This window comes from Meles meles, chromosome 21, assembly GCF_922984935.1.
Source record: "Meles meles chromosome 21, mMelMel3.1 paternal haplotype, whole genome shotgun sequence".
In the NCBI taxonomy this organism is placed as follows: Eukaryota; Metazoa; Chordata; class Mammalia; order Carnivora; family Mustelidae; genus Meles; species Meles meles.
The window spans coordinates 18,168,064-18,187,604 of NC_060086.1; the positions used below are offsets into that span (position 1 = coordinate 18,168,064).

General features: G+C 46.0%; 1 protein-coding gene across 1 annotated transcript in view; it reads right to left on the reverse strand.

Moving 5' to 3' along the window:
- The window catches only part of LOC123933489 (transport and Golgi organization protein 1 homolog), a 121,749-nt gene that overhangs the window by 17,507 nt on the left and 84,701 nt on the right, over window positions 1–19,541 (reverse strand). Inside the window, exons 3-9 of the mRNA XM_045992717.1 lie at window positions 14,804–14,867; window positions 8,316–8,447; window positions 4,634–4,655; window positions 2,816–2,904; window positions 2,508–2,591; window positions 1,493–1,556; window positions 1,189–1,327 (exon numbers count right to left, since the gene is read on the reverse strand). Coding sequence (XP_045848673.1) covers window positions 1,189–1,327; window positions 1,493–1,556; window positions 2,508–2,591; window positions 2,816–2,904; window positions 4,634–4,655; window positions 8,316–8,447; window positions 14,804–14,867 — 594 coding nt within the window. The remainder of the gene's footprint in view (window positions 1–1,188; window positions 1,328–1,492; window positions 1,557–2,507; window positions 2,592–2,815; window positions 2,905–4,633; window positions 4,656–8,315; window positions 8,448–14,803; window positions 14,868–19,541) is intronic.

Below are 19,541 nucleotides of genomic sequence, written 5' to 3' on the forward strand. Positions count from 1 at the left end.
CCTGTGAAAGAGAGCGACCCCCATCCCTGGAGTTGGAAGGAATAACACAAACCTGAGTCTCCAGGGAAGACAGGGAATTTCAACATGAATGAGGGACTCCAATATCCTGATCTCCTGAGAAACAAAAGGAAACACTGGACAAGAGAGCGAACTTGTAGTGAATGCACCCAATTTCTAAAGAGCACATGAAGAAACATGAGAACCAGATGGAGAAGAAGGAAGCACAGGAGAAAGCCAGCCTGGAAGTGGGAGCCAACCTCCCCAGGACACATCAGTGAATTCTGGAACAGGCGAGTGAATACACAGTAAATGAACAAGTAACCTTTTGGCGACAGGTTGGAATGCAACAAGTGAAGTTCCAGTCCAGCCAGCAAAGATGAGACTTAGTGAAACTGCAGGCTTTGGTTGGGATCCGGGAGAGTTACACCTAGAAAATCATGTGGAGGGGCACCAGGATGGCTCAGTCATTAAGTATCTGCTTAAAAGTATTTGGTTCAGGTCATGATCCCAGGGTCCTGCAATAGAGCCCAACACTGGACTCCCTGTTCGGCAGGAAGCCTGCTTCTCCCTCTCCCACTCCCCCTGCTTGTGTTCTCTCTCTTGCAGTGCCTCTCTCTGTCAAATAGATAAAATCTCTTTAAAAAAAAGAAGAAAGAGAAAATCAGGTGGACAGGAAATACGCTGGCCTTCTTAGGGATTGGCCTCGAGTGAATGACCTCAGTTGTACACCAGATGAAGGGACCCAGTATTATTGGAGCCCCAGCCCACTTTCCACAAAGAAACTTTCCCTGTTTCTGCAGGAAGAGAATTCCATTTTTCTCTCCACATTCTGGACCCAAGTCTCATGCTGAACAAGAAATGGACCTGATGCAGGAGCACGTGATGAGAGTGAAAATGTAAAGACAATTTAGACTGACCCAGAGGGGATCCAGTTAATCAAAGTGATTAATGTTGGTACCTTCCCCTTCTACTCCAACGAATCACACAACAACGTGGGGCAAGTCCTTAGAACAGAAAGGAAAATGCAGGTTACACAAATCCAGATCGGAAGGGCAGGCACAACTCTACACAATGCATTTGACAAAAGTACTCTAAGATCCAATTCCAGAAGTTCCAAATACAATTCTCTAGACTTGCCGCCACGTAAATTCATACAATGGTATCTGTGACAACACAGCAGTAGCTTACTCTTCTGCAGTCAGTTTTCGTCTTTCAGAGAATTCCACCACCACATCCAATTTCTTCTTTAGCAGGTTAAGTACTGCTTCTTTAGCTGTTTTCTGAGAACTCAGGGCATTACACCGGCCTTCCAGGAACTTTTTACTTTCTGAAAAGGATGAGTTTGCTTTTGTGTGTTTGTGCCATGACCTGAGAACTTGGTTTTGATGAGGAAAGGAGAAGGGCAAGACTGTGAAGTCAGGAAGGCATCTTTCCCTGCCCGAGGCAAACTCATGGCCACCATATGGAGATTTCTTCCCCCAAAACAACATACCTTTCAGTTCGTGGATTTTGGATGTCAAGGCTCTCAGCTCTTGATCCCCCAATTCATCTTGGGCCTTTAAAACAGATTTGAGAAAAGACATATGAGGGCACCTAACAGGACAGGCTCATGGAGGGCAACAAAGAAAGCCCTTGAGGCATAAATGGAATAAGGAGAAAGTAAGGAAACTAGTTCATGTCAAAAAACACACAAATGGCTTTCTTAGTGGAACAGATATAAAATAATCTTCTACTATACAATTGGGCTTGCTATCGCCCTTCATCGCTCACGTATTTTGTGGGATTTTCTACATAACTTGGAGGGCAGCGCTAAATGATGTGATGATGACCCAGCTGTGAAATAAACCACATTTCCTAGACCTTGAAATAGCAAACCTCATCGGGGTGGTCGTAAGTGAAATCACAGCTCACTGCTCTGTAGGAGTTGCAGTTCCTGGACGCCCATGCTCTACTGCGTAAACAGTACAGGAGCACACTGCACTCACCTCACCCAATAAACGAAAAGCCTCCCAAGCCACATTATAGGACAACTAACACCTAACTCTTACCACATCCACATTCTGGATATTCTTTTCTCTCTCAGCTTGAAAGAGAGCCTGTTTACACTGAAGCCTGTCCTTCAAATGTTCATTAATCTCTTCCACCTTTTTGATGTTCTCCTTCAAGAAAATATATTGAAATATATATATATCTATTGAATGAGTAGCAATGATTCATTCCTTTGGACACCTGGGTTGCACCTGGGTGGCCCAGTCTGTGGAGTGTCTGACTCCTGCTTCCGTTTGCCTCAAGTCCTGATCTCAGGGCCATGGGATTGATTCCTGCATCAGGCGACACACTCAGCACAGTGTCTGCTTAGCATTCTGTCTCTCTCTCCTTCAGACCCCCTCCCCTCACTCTATCCTTCTCTCAAAGCAATCAATCTTAGAAATTAATAATAATAATAATATTTCATCACCTTTACTTCTGTTTTTAGAACACAATTCAGGCAAAGAAAGGATTCTTACTTTCAATTTATGTACTTCAGCAAGGGAAAGCTTATGTTCTCTCTTCGTTTCTGCTTGCTTCTTTGCTTCTTTTGCTTTCCTGACCTATAAAACATATGAAAAAGGAATCAGAATTCCAAAACGGCATGTTGGAGAAATCTATCTTTGTGACTCCTTTCACAAAGACAGAGGCAGTGCGCTACATTTGTGAAGCTTCTCTTACTCAAGGACCGCTTCTGGATCGCACAAAATAGATCAATAGAATGAACTACCAGAGGGGGAAGTAACCAAAATGAAATCACAAAAAATATTTGAAAGGGCACACATACCTTCTCCTCCCAACTCGCTATTTTTTTTTCAAGGTCCCTGTTTTCCTTTTTAAAGTCATCAATCTTCTTCTTTATTTGGTCTAAAGTAACTGAAAGGAGAAAAAAGAATTTTAAGCTAATTAGCAAAAACAGTGACATTGAATAATCCCACTGTGTTAGCACCAGAGAGCATTCTCTGACACTTGGGTGTCACTAACTTGCTAGCATTCCCAGTGTGCCTCAAGAAAGCAAGTTGTAGCAGCATTTGAAACCTAAGACTTTCTATATCAGTGAGATTCCTACTTAAAATGTTTTTCAAACATAGAGAAAAGCAATCGAATGTCTTCTCATTTTTCTCCCATCTGTAAGCACCATTCTTGGAAAATCCGATCCCTGCAAATGCTCATGTCATTGCCAGAGCTGTGACAGAAAAATCGAGCATCCTATCAACGAACATCTCTCTCCTCTAATAATTCAGATACAAAATCAGGTCCCTGCACACAACCCAAAATGAGCAAATCTATCCTTTGGTCCTGCTCAGTGCCACGTCCACTTCCAGGTCCTACTTGGAATTCCACACAAGGAAAACTCAAGATGTCAGGCGAGTGAAACTCGCAGGCCTTCAGAGACGTTCTGCTGCTCACAGATCGCCTTTCATGAACCCCAGGCTGGGGGCTCTGGAGGACAAGATCTCTGCTATAAACACACTTGGGTAACAATCTCCACATTACACAGAGTCTCTGGAGGGCCTGGATAATGCACACACCCGAGAAGACAAGCTTTTTTCATCACAACAGGAGAATGTTACCCTCTACCCTTACAGGAAAACAACACTCAAGAGGAGCCTGATCACAGCTGCATAACACATGTAAGGTCTAGAACACAGACTCCTCTAAGAGCCACTTGATTCTCTCATCTTGGGGCACATGGGTGGCTCAGTTGGTTAAGGGTCTGCCTTCTGCTGGGGTCAGGACACCGGGATCTGGGATCGCATCCCACATCCAATTCTGCTCAGCGTGGAGCCCAATTCTCCCTCTCTGTCTGCCTGCCACTCCGCTGCTTGTGTGCTCTCTCTCTCTCTCAGTTTCTGTCAAATGAATAAACAGAATGTCTTAAAAAATAATTCTATCATCTTTCCTCAAAGTGCAAACTTCTATTCTGGCCCACTGTGAGCGCTCTCTTGCTCTGAGACCTCTCTTCTCACCAGCAGCACTGCCGCACTTACAGCAATGAACAACGACATTCTACGGTTTCCTAAAAGCCAGTCAGCCACCCAGGCCATCAACAGCCAGCACCACGGAATCACCACAATCTAGGTGCCCCAGGCACTATCCATTATCCCTGCTGGCATAGGCTCTATTCCATTCATTCTCCCCTGGCAGGAAAGGCTCCCTCCACTTCAGACTCAAAACCACCATTTAATCCTCTCCTGTGACACACGCTCTGCATGGAAATATATGCCTCCTTCTCTAAGTGTAGCGTGTTTGCTAGACTCAGAGAGTTTTCTCCTCTTGACATTTCACCAAGAGCCAGCTCATGGTGAAGTACTCACTCCAGACTTCAGGCTGTGATCCTCACTTGCCTCCTAAACATCTCTCTGCAAAATTACACCTTGTATTCTCATTAGTCCCACCAGGTGTTCCTCGTCCTGGTCTCTTAGAGATGGCAACTCCCTCCACATTGTCACTTAGACTCCACATGGGGAAGAGAACCATTTTCAAGACATAACAAGTCAGTGTGACATCAGAAGTCACCATATTTATCCCTCGTCAAATTATGCCCACATCAAACACCGATACTGAGAATTTTTGGTAAAGAAACTGAAGCCGAAAATCTTACCTTCATATTGTCGAGGCTTTATCTAAGAGAGGAAGAAACAAAGATAAGCTGGATGTCAAAACATATTACAAGTAAAAATCTATAGTTCAGATAAATACCGCAATTGTAATTAAAGGTATTACAATAATCACTGTGCTTACCAGAATGAATTCACAGGATTAAAAAAGAAGACAAACTTAGAATTTCCTGATTACATCATCATTGTTCACAATCCATTTCTGATAAAGAGCACACGTGTGTTTAGCTTATTTTTGACCCCTAATTCCATTCACATTGTAGTCAATGAATGTTCAACCTATTCAATTTTGACAAGGGATCATGCAGACATTGAAAAAAATCCACTGATTCATCATTTCCCTAGTTTTATTTATGTTAGTCACCACACAGACTGTCATTAGTTTTTTATGTAGTGTTCCAGGATGCCCTGTTTGCATATAACACCCAGTACTCCATGAAATATGTACCCTCCTTAATACCCATCACCAGGCTCCTCCCACCCCTCTCCTCTGAAACCCTAAGTTTGCTTCCCAGAGTCCATAGTCTCTCATGGTTCATCTCTCCCTCTGAATCCCCCCGCCAAATCATTTTCCCTTCCTTCTCCAAATATTCTCTACGCTATTCCTTATATTCCACAAATAAGTGAAACCACGTGATAACTGACTTCCTCCACTGGACTTATTTCACTTAGCATATTTCCCTCAATTTTTTGCAACCCAGTATCTGCACTGAAGTACAGAACCTGCGACTTTTTAAAAATACTGAAAGAAAGAAAATGGAAGGAAGGAGGAAAGAAGGAAGGCAGGCAGGGAGGCAAGGGAGCAAAGGCTTTGTCAAGGATATGCCTCTTTCCTTCTCTACACAGCTTTCCTGAAACCGTAAAAAGAGTTGGCTGTTCGCTGAATTCACACACAGTCACAGCCCATCAGGTGCTATGAAGTTTCCCAGACTGTTTCAAACGCGGTGTCATCAAAAAGAAGTAAAAGCCATAGGATGAGAAAAAGAGTGGCCCATGATGAGAGATGAAGCATAAGCCACAACAGAAATGACAGCTGATGTTTTCAAAAAGGGGAGTCAGGCAATTCAGATTCGAGTCGCCCTGATGTTATTATAGCTCAATAACATCGAGGCAAGACCTCATTTTGACACCATTAACATATTTCCTCATTCTAAAACTTCACAGGATGATGAGAGTTTGGGGCCAATCTCCAAATCTTGCCAGGATATTGGAGTATCACCATGCTATCAAAAAACCAGTCATAGTATGTTGTTGGGGAGAGTGCATCAGGGGAGGGCAATCAGAAAGCCAGGGTTATTCCTTTAATTTCCCATGTTGGTTAGGAACCTCTGAGCTCCCCTGGCCCATGTCACCAGCCCCATGGGCAGGGCAAGTGGAAAGTAGATGGCTACACCAAATACGTAATATTTTTCTTTTCTCTTTGAAGGGAAGTTTTCTCCATTGGAAGGGAGAGGGGGAATAGTCCCATGTAGAAAGAACCTCAAAAGAGCTCTTTCTTCTTAGAAGGGTCTGCCCTCAAGTGAAACCATGTCTCCAGAGTCTAACTGGGGGTTTCCCAAAGACTAAGCTACAGAGCTGAGGGAAATCACTCCAGTGCCACCTCCTCCCTGTCTCACCGGCGAGGACCTCAGTCTAACCCCGAGCCAGAGGCGCAGAAAACCTCACCCTAACTCCCACTTACCTCACTTCCTTTACCAGGACACAGTATCTGGCTTTCAACACAACCCAACAAGGCATACTGCAGGTAAAAACCATGACAGCAAGCACGAGAACCACACTTCCTGTGTCAGAAGTGATGGGGAGAGCAGGCTGGACATTAAAGTCTCTTCGATGTATGATACTGGTTCTAAGGGAAAAGTGCACAACCCAACAAGGCATACTGCAGGTAAAAACCATGACAGCAAGCAAGAGAATCACACTTCCTGTGTCAGAAGTGATGGGGAGAGCAGGCTGGACTTTAAAGTCTCTTCGATGTATGATAGTGGGTCTAAGGGAAAAGTGCACAAGACGAGATGGTAAATGTGGGCAGAGATGTGAAACTCTAAGGCTGTAATATGATTCCAGACAACACCACCATTACAGAAATCAAGAGTGCTTATGCTGGCCTTTTGAAGAGGCTCAAAACAAACCAGAGGAAAGAATCATTAACAGTAAAGAATGTCCAGTAGAAACTTCCAAAAAAGAAACACAGAGACAAAAATGACAAAGACAGCACAGAAAATCCAAGATTGGTAGGTCATTACAAAATGTGTAACACACATGTAACAGGAATGACAGAGCATTGTCCAAAATTAATGGAGTTACCAAATCAAGATCCAGGAAAATGAAAACATTGGAAGAGGATAAATACCAAAACACACACACAAACAATGAACAAAAAACACCGATGTTGCCTAATCTAGAATATTCAGCTATAGATCATTAGAGACAAAGAAACAGTTCTGGAAATCTGGAGCAGGGGTTGGGAATGGGTGGGGGAAGGGGGAGAGGGGAGCAGTAGTAACACCTTACTCCAGAGGAAGAAGGGTAAGAACATCACACTTCTTTCCAGAAACCATGCCATCAAGAATGATGAAATGTTTATAGTGTTTAAAGGAACATGGAACTAGAAACCTGTGGCCAGTGAAATGATCCTTCAAAACACACCACAGAGTAAGGAAAGCCGCCAGGAATAATGACGGGCATTATTTCAATGAGGAAGGGGTCACTTCTCCAAAAAGACACAACAATTTGTAATGTGCATGCATCAACAACAGAGTATCAGAGCACATGAAGCAGAAACAGAAAATATTGCTGGTAGGAACAGATGAATCCATTCCTACAGCTGGAGAATTCAAAACCCTCTTATCAGTCATTGACAGACCCAGAATACAGAAGTTCCATGAGAACGCAGGTGAACTGACCAGCATCACCCATCCACTGCATCCACTAACATCGGCAGAATACTTCATTCAACAACCAGGTATAGACATTCTTCTCAAGCTCACATGGAACAGTCACCGAGAGAGCCCATATTCTGGGCCATACAACACATGTGAACCACCAAAGGAATCGAAACCACAGGAACTATGTTCTCAGACCACAGATGAGTCAAACGAGAGATCCAGAACAGAAAGATAACTGGGAATGACCAAAAATGGAGATTCACCAGCACACTACTAAAGAAGACATGGGTGGGAGGACAGTTGGGTAGAGGGAAGGCTGAAAGAGGTGAAGGGGAATAAGAGTTCACTTCTGGCATGAACACTGAGAATTGTACAGAATTGCTGAGTCATGTTGTACACCTGAAACTCACATTATACTGTTTGCCAATTATCCTTAAACTTAAAAAAAAAAAAAGAACATATGGATCAAGAAGTCACTTCAATAGAAATTTAAAACTACATCAATCTGGTGATAATCAAAATTGACTTATTAGAGGGAAATTTGTAGTACTGAATGGACATAGAAATGTCCAGGGACTAGGGGGGTGGGATTATGGTCACTGGGGAGGGTATGGGCTATGGTGAGTGCTTTGAAGGGTGTAAACCTGGCGATTCACAGACCTGTACCCCTGGGGATAAAAATACATTATATGTTTATAAAAAAATAAAAAAATGTTCAGTGACTATAAAATTTTCTGCTTATTTATGAATGAAAGTACAGAAGGTATATTAATATACTTACAGTGAGGACGGTTCTCCAGAGGCAAATGAGAAAGGCACAAGTTCCCAAGGAGGCAGTTAAAATGAGAAGCTTCCACAGAACTTCAATCTCATGAGGGCCAAGAAGGAAATGGTCAGGCAAGGAAAGGACAAGCTGAAATACCATTTGAGACAATGAGGAATCTCAAAGACATTTACTGTTTATCTGTCACAAAGAATCAACTCTACAAACCCTCAACCAGCCTCCAGGAGGTAAGCATACCTCTCAACTGTCTCCTCCTAGAGGAGAAGGAACACAGAGGGATTTCCAAGGAGCTGGGGCAAACTTTTGGCAGTGATGAGTGTGTTTATCATCTTACCATGGTGATGGCTTCCTTGTTGCTTACCTATGTCCAATATCAACAAACAGTATTCTTTGAAAAGATGTTGTGATCACATATACATTATAACACACTGAAGCTGTAGGCAAAATCTAATAGACAAATCTTAAGAGATTTTATTTTACCTACAAGCACACTGCAATTTTTTTTCTATAGCTAACAGAACTTGAGAATTTATAAGCCAACATCAAACAGACAAGTCAAAGTAAACTTAGAATAGGTAAGAAGTCAGTGACTTCTATTGGACAGCCATGAAGGACTTGGATAAACTCCTTTGGAACATTTCCAAAACTACACCCAAAATTTATGGGAGAATGAGAGAAATCATGAATATAATGTACTAGAGTTACAAATGAGCATGTTATATGGACAGAAGTTTATAGATTAGGACATAAGTGAGAGAGACAGGAGGATGCTTGTTAATACAATATGCGATAATTGTCCAATAAAAATAAATTAGAGTTATTGCTTAGTTTCTGAAAACATTGATGTTTTCTTTCAATGTTCACTTTGATTCTGAATCACAGTCTAAGATGTCAGATTTCTGAAGGACACAAGGATTTGCATAATCAGGCGATCATGTATGTTCTAAGGTTATCTGTGAAGGTTAGTATCTTCAAAAAGCCAATGGAAGGAATTCATGTTCCTATTTCTTACTACTGTATTTAAATCATGCAATAGCAACTATAAAATTTAGCTTTCTAAAGAGAGAAAATATTAACAAATATATTTATTTATTTGAAAGAGAGAGCCGGAAGGACAGAGGGAGACTGAGCAGCAGACTGACAGCTGAGTAGGGAGCCCAATCAGGGCTCAATCCGAGGGCTCTCCTGGGATCATGACCCAATCTAAGGCAGACACTTAACTGCCTGAACCACCCAGGTGCCTGTGAATTTTAAGAATACAAAATTCCTGGACATGAACACCAAGGCAAGAAACACATCATTTTACAAAAACTACATTTAGAAGCATTTCAGGAGAAAACACATTCACAATGCAATTCATACTAATTCCCACCAAGCTTGAATTTTGTGCAAACACACCTCTCTAGAAAGGAGCTCCTGAAATCTGTAACATTTTCCTCTTCAGGCCTCACAGCTGAGGTCAGGAAAATGTGTGCTGGTGGGAAACGTACACTCTCTTTGAATAGCCACTGTCTGAAAGAGAGCAGTAGCTGTCAGCACAGTGATTGATCATGGGGATCAAATGCACAAAAGACAGAGGCCGTCTGGTCACGAATGTAAAACGTACCCACTTGTGGGCACTCAGTATATCTGGCAGCTGTCTGGAAGCTGATACCAGTAGCTGACTCTTAACTAGATGACAGCCAGTGGGGCCAAAAACACTAGGTTCTCTGACAGTGGCCATGAGCAGGTGGAGGTGGGAAATGCAAGACCAGTTTGTTCAGGCAAGAGTTCAGAGATGGGGTAGGGTGAGAAAGGTGAACTGATCCATGAGATGCAGCCTAGGTAGAGGGGAATGATTCCAATCAAGATGACCAAGAAATTCCCTCTTCTGAAGACAAACAGAATGAAGTCTATTTTGACTAGAGGACTTCATGTGGGATGGGCCTGCCCCAATACCAGGTTCCTTCTTGACTACTGACACTGCTGGACCCCTCTTTCATAATCTGGAGCAAGCGGAACTAAAGAAGTCTACTTGTATCCAGGGGTGTTCCCTAACTGTTGGCTGACTCTCTCTTTCTCACGGGGGTACAGGTTTTAATTTTTCTTGATAGAGTGAAATATTCATGCAGGGAACCACATATTTCTTTATATTTAGACAATCCTAAAGACATCCAGAACTTTCTTATTTTGGGAAAATCGACACTCTGCACATACTTGGTCAAAGAAAGGACAACAACTCATTCACTTCCTGATCATGTCACTCCTAGTGATTTTCCGGTGACATATATCCCAGCAGGATGCGGTCACTTAGTGTCTTCTGGGATTCTCAGGTCTCCATGGACCTGGTGGGACACATGGTCCTTGGGGACAGCCTCCAAGATCAGAAGGAAAGGGCTGATTCAGAAGTTGCTAAAAGTCAACAAACCAAGAAGCACAGAGCACAAAGGACATTTCACTTTTTAACACTCTAGTCCCAACACCAATGCTTGAGATACCCAGGGCTGCCAAACTTCACAAATAGAAACAATGCGCTGACAGGAAAACCAACTAGACAGAAGATGGACCCTGAATTTACCAGGCTTGCGGCAGGATCTTCACTGGGCTTCCAGGGACCAATCTAATACCCCTAGCTCCTATTAAATTAGAGTTCCTGACATTTTCAAAGACAGTTTTAAAGTGATATGATGTACATATCACACAAACCCCCTATTTAGGACAAAGAGCTCAATGGCTTTTCCTATCTTCACAAATTCTTCCTCTTGACACTATAAACCTGGTGTCTACAGGTTTCCATCCTACCAAAGCTGCTCTTCTTGGACCAAGGAGCACAGACAGGACCCAAAACTTGATGCAAATGGCTGTGGCCACAACCCCTTCAGGTTGACCCAGAAACCAGCCCTGTGGGGTCTAGTTGTCAGGAAGAACTGTCGTTCTTCTGAAGTTACCATCAAGAACCCCATGAAAAAGCTGTTATTTAACCACCGTGTGAAAGAACCCAGTAAGAAGGAAGACACCACTAGCAGCTCATGGGCACCCAAATAGCTCAGTCAGTTAAGTGACCAAGTCTTGGTTTGGGCCAAGTCATGTTCTCATGGTCCTGAGGTTAAGCCCCTCCTAGGGCTCTGCACTCACTGCACAGCTGGTTTGGGATTCTCTTTCCCACCCTCTCTGCTCTTCCCCCTACACCTGTGTCCTTTTTCTCTATTCCTCAAATAAATAAATCAAGTAAATTTCTCTATTTCTCAAATATCCAAAAAGAAAAAAAGAAGAAGAAGAAGGAGAATAAGACGAAGAAGAAGAAGGAAGACACCAGTGAAGTGTCACAGTTACTCACATTTGTGTTTGGGGAACAGGGACACTGGAGCAAGAGGAGCCAGAAGAGCAGCCTTTGCACCATCATGCCCTGGTCCTTTGAAGGGGCACTGTGGGCCCAGGGAGGAGGTGAAGATGGCTGGGGGGGGGTAGGGGAGGGAGGGGTGGGGAGGGGATAGGTTGGGAATTAGGGATGGGAGCTGGGGCGTAGGGGAGGGAGGGATGGGGAGGGGATAGGTTGGGAATTAGGGATGGGAATAGGGAGGAAAAAGCGGGTAGGATGGGGAAGGTGTTGGTCAGGAGAAGGGGTCAGGGTCAAATTAAGTACTTGAGGCGAAGGAGCAAGGTTCACAAAGGTTAGGAGGTCAGCAGGTTAGTAAAGCACAAGGTCTGTAGGACACATTAGCAGGCAAAGTGAACTCTCAGGAGCAGTTGGTGTGGAGGATCCATCCTCCACCAAGCCTTCCCGGGTTTGAACGTTTCCTTAGCAACCTAGAACCATTCTAATCTCTCCACCAATCAGCTGCCTTTGCCCCTAGTAGCTCAACATGGATGCCACAGGTGACCTCGTTGGTACAAAGCCCCTTCCCACGTGATAACCCACCACGTGCCATCCCAACAACAGGTCCTCTCTGGAACTTTGGCCATCCTTCTTGTTTGCTCCCTCCAACCCAGGTCCCTGTTCCCTCTTCTGTGCTCTCTCTCCTTCCTTTCCAAACTCCTTTCTGAGAGCCACTGGCTGAACAACGTAGAAAGCAAAGGAGGACTAAACTGCAACAAAAAGAAAATACACAATCAGAATAGGAGGTTCCAGCCCTTTCTCAGCAACTCAATGCAGACGGAACACCCACAAGATGTAGATCTTGATGGCAAACCATCTGAATCCCATAGATGTCTCCATACATCTGTCCACATCCACATTGACTGACTTTAGGCACATAGGAGACCGTTATGAGACCGTTATAAAAATGCGCCCAATTTACTTTAGCCATAAGGGAAATTTCAATTTTTTTCAGAAGCATGAAATCACAGACAACAAAAAAGCATGTTGTGGTAATATAATGTGCTAGAAATCACTGCTAAAAAGTGACCTAGAAATTCCCATATGTTTAGAAATTGAGAAGTACCTCTATCAATGGAACAGGAGTAAAGAAATAGAAAAGAGGGGTGCCTGGGTGGATCCGTGGGTTAAAGCCTCTGCCTTCAGCTCAGGTCATGATCTCAGGGTCCAGGGATCAAGTCCCGCATCGCACTCTGCTCAGCAGGGAGCTTGCTTCTGCCTCTCTCTCTGCCTGCCTCTCTGCCTATTTGTGATCTGTCTCTCTGTGTCAAATAAGTAAATAAAATCTTTAAAAAAAAAGGAAATAGAAAAGAAAAAGAGCAACATTGGAACTGAATGATATGAGTATGATACAACTGTAAACAAATATGTCTTCTGGGCTGGAATATCCTCCGGTATTAGTGTGAGAAGACTGCATGGTCTCAAAACCATCCCTAATTGGCCGAGACATTTGAACACCTCCAACAGCGTAGATGTGTCACTTCTCTTTGTGACCCTCCTACCCACTAGCTTCGGCTTTACATGACGAACCTCACAGGGAAACAATCCAATCAGACTCTCATGGCATCTCCTGAGACCTCCAGGAACGAGAGCATTTTAAGAGAAGACTTTCACCAGCTTCTCCCCTGGCGGATCCAGGACAACACCCAGAGAGCTGGCAGCTCCAGATGTGCTGGGTGGGGACAGCCAAGCAGGTGGGCAGGGCCAGGGGCCCAGGAGACTAGACAAACCCCTTGTTATCATCTCTCCTTGGCCCTGTCCTGAGCTGAACTTCCTAAATTGTGTCTCCCTAGGACTCTCACAATGTTTCCTCAACTCCTTCTGGCCCAAGACAGCTGAATATCAGTACTCTACAAAGCACCACTTTATCATTATGTAAATTTCTTGTAAACAGGAACCATTCTAGTATTGCTTAAATAGAACAACAACTTTTTTTTCTAATTAACATATAATGTATTTTTTGTCTCAGGGGTAGAGGTCCGTGATTCATCAGTCTCAGACAACTCAAGCACTCACCAAAGCACATACCCTCCCCAATGTCCATCCCCCAGCCACCCCATCCTTCCCACCCACTTCCACTCCCACCACCCTCAGTTAGGAGAACATCTAAACATACATATAAGGAAACCATAAAAAACATGCCAGCAACAAAACAAGGATAACAACACAAAGTATAAAATTCTGCTTAGATGCTGCTGTCCACCTCAAGAGCCCCAGAGTTGGGCTGCCCTGGTTGTGGAAGGAGAGACCAGCTATGGAAGCAGTGGAGTCAGACTAGCCCAAAAGTGAACAGGAGAGAGGCCCAGCCTGTAAGGGGGACCAGGGACTTCCATGAAAGATGGCCAGATTCACCTTGATTAGAACTGGAATTGGGAGCAGGGAAAGAAGCAGGGAACAGAGTTTGGGGGCCTCAAACAGGTGAGATCATCAGTCATGGAGTTGAGGTGTCCCCAAAGCCAGAGTCAGTCTCCTATCTATTGTGGAGGCCAAGAAAACCAAGGCTGTACCCACCACGAGTCTAACCCTGAAATAAGTACAGCCATCTTGACAAAGCAAAAACTGGCACCTTGCACCTCCCCCTCCACCCACTCCTCTCCCCTTGGTAGTATGTGTGAACAAAGAGTTAACTTGTAGAAATCACAATCCTACAAGACAGGAGTCTCCCTCGGTTCACAAATGTCCCAGTGCTAAATTTCACTAACAAGGACGCTTGATAGGAGGAATGTGACATTCCACTAGCAAACTCCCAACTGTCCTCATGTTAGTGCCTCATTTGCAGGAAAAACAGCCTTAGCTTGATAATAACCAAGGCTCCAATATCCTGACAGTCTTCTTTACCCTGGTAGCCCTTCTGAACACCCCCTTTGTCCTCACCCACCGCTGAGTCCACCCCTACTCTGCCTTTAAAAACTCTGACTGTAATCTGGTTCAGGGTCCAAGTCCCTACTCCGCTGCATCGGGTATACTTGGGCCCAAGCTTAAGCTTGTCAAACCCTCATGCGATTGCATCGGTGCTGGCTCCTTGGTGCTCTCTCAGACGTGAAGACTCGGGCACAACACTATGAAACCCTTTGTAGCCCCTGGAGACAAGCCAGGAGCCTAGAGTTTGAGACCCAGCTGTCCTGCTTACCTGCTGTTTGGCCCAGTGCTCGTTTCCTTCAGTAAACTGAGAGTGTCCATGCCTGTGTCCATAACTGTGCAGAGGACAAGAAGAAGCCACATGTTGAGAACACATAGACCTTGGTGTCATCATCTCCACGGGCTGAATTGTCTTCGGAGATCCAGTGCCTCATGTCTCACAGCTCTTGATGGCAGCCCGGGTGACAACCACAGGTCCCTCCTGTTTCAGGCCTGTGCTATGCCCTGCCCTTTGCCCACATCAGCTCTCGGGCTCCAGATGGCAGGAAGACCCCATGAACTGGGGGGAGAGCTCTGGGCCCCTGGCGAGACTGCGAGATTCCTGGACCCTGGGAAAGGTGAGCGAGTGAGGGATCCTACAGGACTGGGGAACAGAGATCCGGGGCTCCCTGGAAGGAATGGGGGATTGGGCAGCCGTGGAAAGGGCTGGAGGCATCTTAGAAGATTCCTGGGTCCCCACAGGGCAGATCCCTCCCTCACCTCTGCTGGTGCTGGCGGGGATCTGGAAGCAGCAGCAGCAGCAGCAACAGATCAATGGGATGCTGGATGGAGCTGGGAAGAATGGTCTGGCAGGTAAGTGGAATCACTAGGCTGGGATACCCTCAGCCTCTTCCTCCTTCCCCAGCCACCTCACTACCCGTGACCCTGACCTCACCCTCCAGCAGGGCATGGGAAAGCCAGGCAGAGGCGGACACCCATGGCCAAGGAAGGGTCCCCCCCAAGACCTCTGTGTCCTGGTTGTTGAACAGACAGAAGGAGTCACCCGGGGCCCCTGGAACAGGGAGGGAGAATCTGGCCCCAGAGCCCTCTCTGATGGGTTCTGGGGAGAATCCTGGAGTGACAGAATGTAGCACTGGTTCATAGTCTAAAAAGTAAATGTTTATTAAAGAAATGGAAAAAAAAAACAAGCTGACAATTGAGCCTCTGGGCTCTGGAGAACAGGACCAGTTTCCATTCTTCCAATTTCTACTCTTTGCCTGGAAAATTACTGCACCTCTCTTACCCTCCGTGTCTTTCTCTGTGATGTGGGGACAGCACGGCTTCATTCCTCAGGGCATGGAAGCCAAGATTCATCAGGATCAGTCATATAAACCGTGAAGCTAGTTTAAACTGATTTTTATACCTATCACTATCATCATTTTTTCTTAAAGATTGAACTTATTTTTCTAAACATTATGCTAAATAAACTATATTTACTTTCTAAAAAAGATTTTCTTATTTGAGAGACAGTGAGCACAAGTCGTGGGCAGACACAGAGGGAGAGGGAGAAGCACCCTCTGCTCTTCTGCCACCAGGAGCTTTGGAGCAGCCTCTCCTAAAGTCCTGGCCTCCCATACCCCATCCAGGGAGATGGATGCAGGGCTCAGTCTCAGGACCCTGAGATCATGATGCCCCTTAAAGGCAGATGCTTAACTGACTGAGCCACCCAGCCACGGAGGGCTGCTGAGGAGGAGCCACCAGTGCTGAGGTGGGAACAGCCCCAGCCCTGGCCCCTAGCAGGAGCGACTCCACCCGCCGCCACCAACCCCCCAGCCTCCCCCAGCCCCAGAATCTCCATCTTAGCAGCATGGGCCTCCCCCATGCCCCGGGTGGCCCCCACCTGCCCCCAGCCCTCCATCCCCTTCCACCCCTTCAGCTCTGAACAGGTACCTGTCGGGCTCTTCTTGTCGCCCCTGGTCATGGATGGGCTGTACCCCACAAACCCCTCTAAAGCCAAAACCGGTGCCACTTGGAGGAGAAACGCGATCTGGGGAGTCGTTGTGGTCCTGCCCCTCTCCCTTCACTTCAGCCGTCCTCAGCCAAACCTCTGCCGCTGGGCCACTAGCTACCACTGCCGCTGCGGCTGCTTGCGCCTCTGCCACTGCCAGTGCCCAGAGACCAGCTCCCACCTATGCCAACTCCGCCAAGTGACTGATGAGGGGTAGGGGGGAGGGAGGGCTGTCGGTGTGCATGCCAGGGAGGGCGTGCTCGCTGGGGGCACAGAACTGCTGGTTACCTGGCAGCCTGGAGAGGGGGAGCGAGTGAGCTGGGCAAGCGGAGATGGGCTCCCGACCCTGCAAGTCCGCCTTAAGGGGTTGTAGCCAGATCGAGCCCTGAATCTGCCCCCAGGGAAGCAGTTCCGTGCACTTTGCAGAACTTGCAACTGCACTGGGGCTTGCAACTGCCAGCGCTGCTTGCTCTGCCTCCAGGCTTGGAGTGCCCTGGGAGCCAGCGGGCCTCTTTCTTTCACCCAGTTCCCCTGTTCCCTTCTGCTCTTCTGCCACCAGGAGCTTTGGAGCAGCCTCTCCTAAAGTCCTGGCCTCCCCATACCCCAGTCCGAAGCCCCTTCCCAGGGCCCTGAGGCAGGAGAGAACTGTGCTGACAAAATAAAGACAGCAATGCCTACCCTGGAAAGCAGAATCCACACGTTACCACACAGAGACCAAAGGCCTAATTACACGTGCTCCAGCAGACCCTGGCTAGACACCACTGCCCTAGGGGGTGGGGGTGGGGCAGTCATTCACAAACTCTCTGCTACCCCTGACTACTGATCTTAATGAGGCATGCCATGTTCTTTCCAAGAATTGTGTAATTTTCTGAATGAATCAAGTGACAAACAGTACAGTCGGTGGCATTACACTACATATTCTCGGCCCACTTTCCGGAACATATTTTCAGGAGCCCATCTTCAGGGTTCAGTGGGTTAAGCATCCAACCCTGACTCTGGCTCAGGTCATGATCTCAGGGTCCTGGGATGGAGCCCTCAGTCTGGCTCCTGGCTCAGTGCAGAGTGTACTTGACATTCTCTCTCTCTCTCTCCCTCTGCCCTCCCCCTGCCGCCATGGAGACTCTCTCAAATAAACAAATATCTTTAAAAGAATAAATAAACCTTAAAAACAAACAAACAAAAACAAAAACAAAACCCTCCTTACCTAAAAAGGAAGGAGGGAACCATGCGGAGGAAGATGCCACAAAAAGGCTGTGTGACAGAGCCAGAGAGAAAATGAGAGCCAGAAGACTGCAGCATGCTTCATTTAGCCCGACCACTAGGACCTGAAGTTCTGCTGAACTGAGTTAGTGCTTACAACTTCTCAAGCAGCTGCCTTTTACCAAAATAGTTTTGATTAATCCTGAAATTCCTTCAGCATTGACAGAAGCACAGGAGAAGCGTATGCCACACGAGGAATGCACTCCAACCTCCCATCCCAGCAACTGACAGGATACACTGACAAGTTAGCTGGCCTGGCCTCAGGATATGGCAGGCAACTAAGGAAAAGTTGACTAGCCTGTACACAAAGATTCCACCCTTAAAGTGTCCCCAACCCAAGGAGCTAAATGGCAGAGGTTACAGAAATAACCCACAGAAGTAACTAACCCTTGCCCCCAAAGAAAGGAGCGTGCACGCTGCCCAAAAAGGCAAAGGTGTACCCTAACACTGTCTAGAAAGAGGTTCTCGGCACTCTGTGCTTCCACATTCTGCTCTGATTTCTCAAAACACTTGCCACTGGCCACAGTTATTTCACTTTTCTGTCCGATTGGAAAATAATACCCCAATGCGAGAGTGCTCTGCGTCTGGGGACCAGCATTAACTTGGAGTCTGGTTGAAAGCACTCAAAAAACAAAGAGCAAAGGATCGCGGGGGGTAATAGTGGGAACCTGGGTGGTTAGGGTCAGGGACCTAAGTCCCCGGACCCAGGACAGCCTCCCCTGGCGTGGAGCCAGAGAGAGTGCGGCGGAGAAATCAGGTCTCCGTCCCTGAGCCACCAGTGCACCTGAATGCCAGTGCGCCCGAGAACGAGTGGGGTCTGGCTCCCGTGAGGGGCTGGGAGCCTGGCCAGATGGCAATCCTGAAATGCGCGTGTCCCACACCCTCCCTTGGGATACGTGCTCATAGGTGCTAGCCTGGAGCTCTGGCAGCCAGAAAAACCAGACATTCCCAGCCCAGGACAGCGGGAAAATCTCAGTGTGCGATCTCTGCTCGGAACCTCTCTGGCGGTCTGGAGCTGCCTAGACAGCCACCGCTGCCCCGGTTTTGGGTACAAAGAGGAGCTCCTGCATCCCCAGGGACAGTGAATCAGAACTGACTCAGCCAGCAGCTTTTCCAAAACATTCTGGGGCTTCTCTCTGAGATGGAGGTCGGGGTGCAGTTTGCTCTCCTCTAAACCTCCAAAAACCATCAAAAGCTGTCAAGGCGAGAGAAAGCAGATGAAAGAACATAAAAACCCCCAGAGAACAAAAGGCTGAAAAAAACAGTTTCCTCAGAGCTCACCCCCTTGAGGGGAGCGGGAGGACCTAACTCAGGGAACATCATTGTCTGAAAACCCACGTGGCACGCCCCTCCCCCAGAAAACCAACCAGGAAGGAAGAAAAAAAAAAAGACTACAAGAGAACAACCACCACTACTTCATAAATACAACTTTTATTTTTAACTCTTTACCAATATTCCGGTTCTTTTTTTCTTTATACACACAGGTAATTTTTTAACCTATTTACCACCACACTGAGATGTCCAGTACATCAAATTCTTTAATAACCTTCTAACCTGAACTTTTTGATACATACACCCGTGTTTTTCTTTTGCTTTTCTATTTTTTTAATTCTTTTTTAATTTTAACTTAGTTTAGTCTAGTTTATTCTTTTTTAATTTTTATTTTCTACTATACATATAGAGTTAAACTTCAAGGTAATCCCCTTTCCCCAATCAATGCTACCCCTATAGGCAAACCAGTTTCTAATCCCCCTGTAACTTA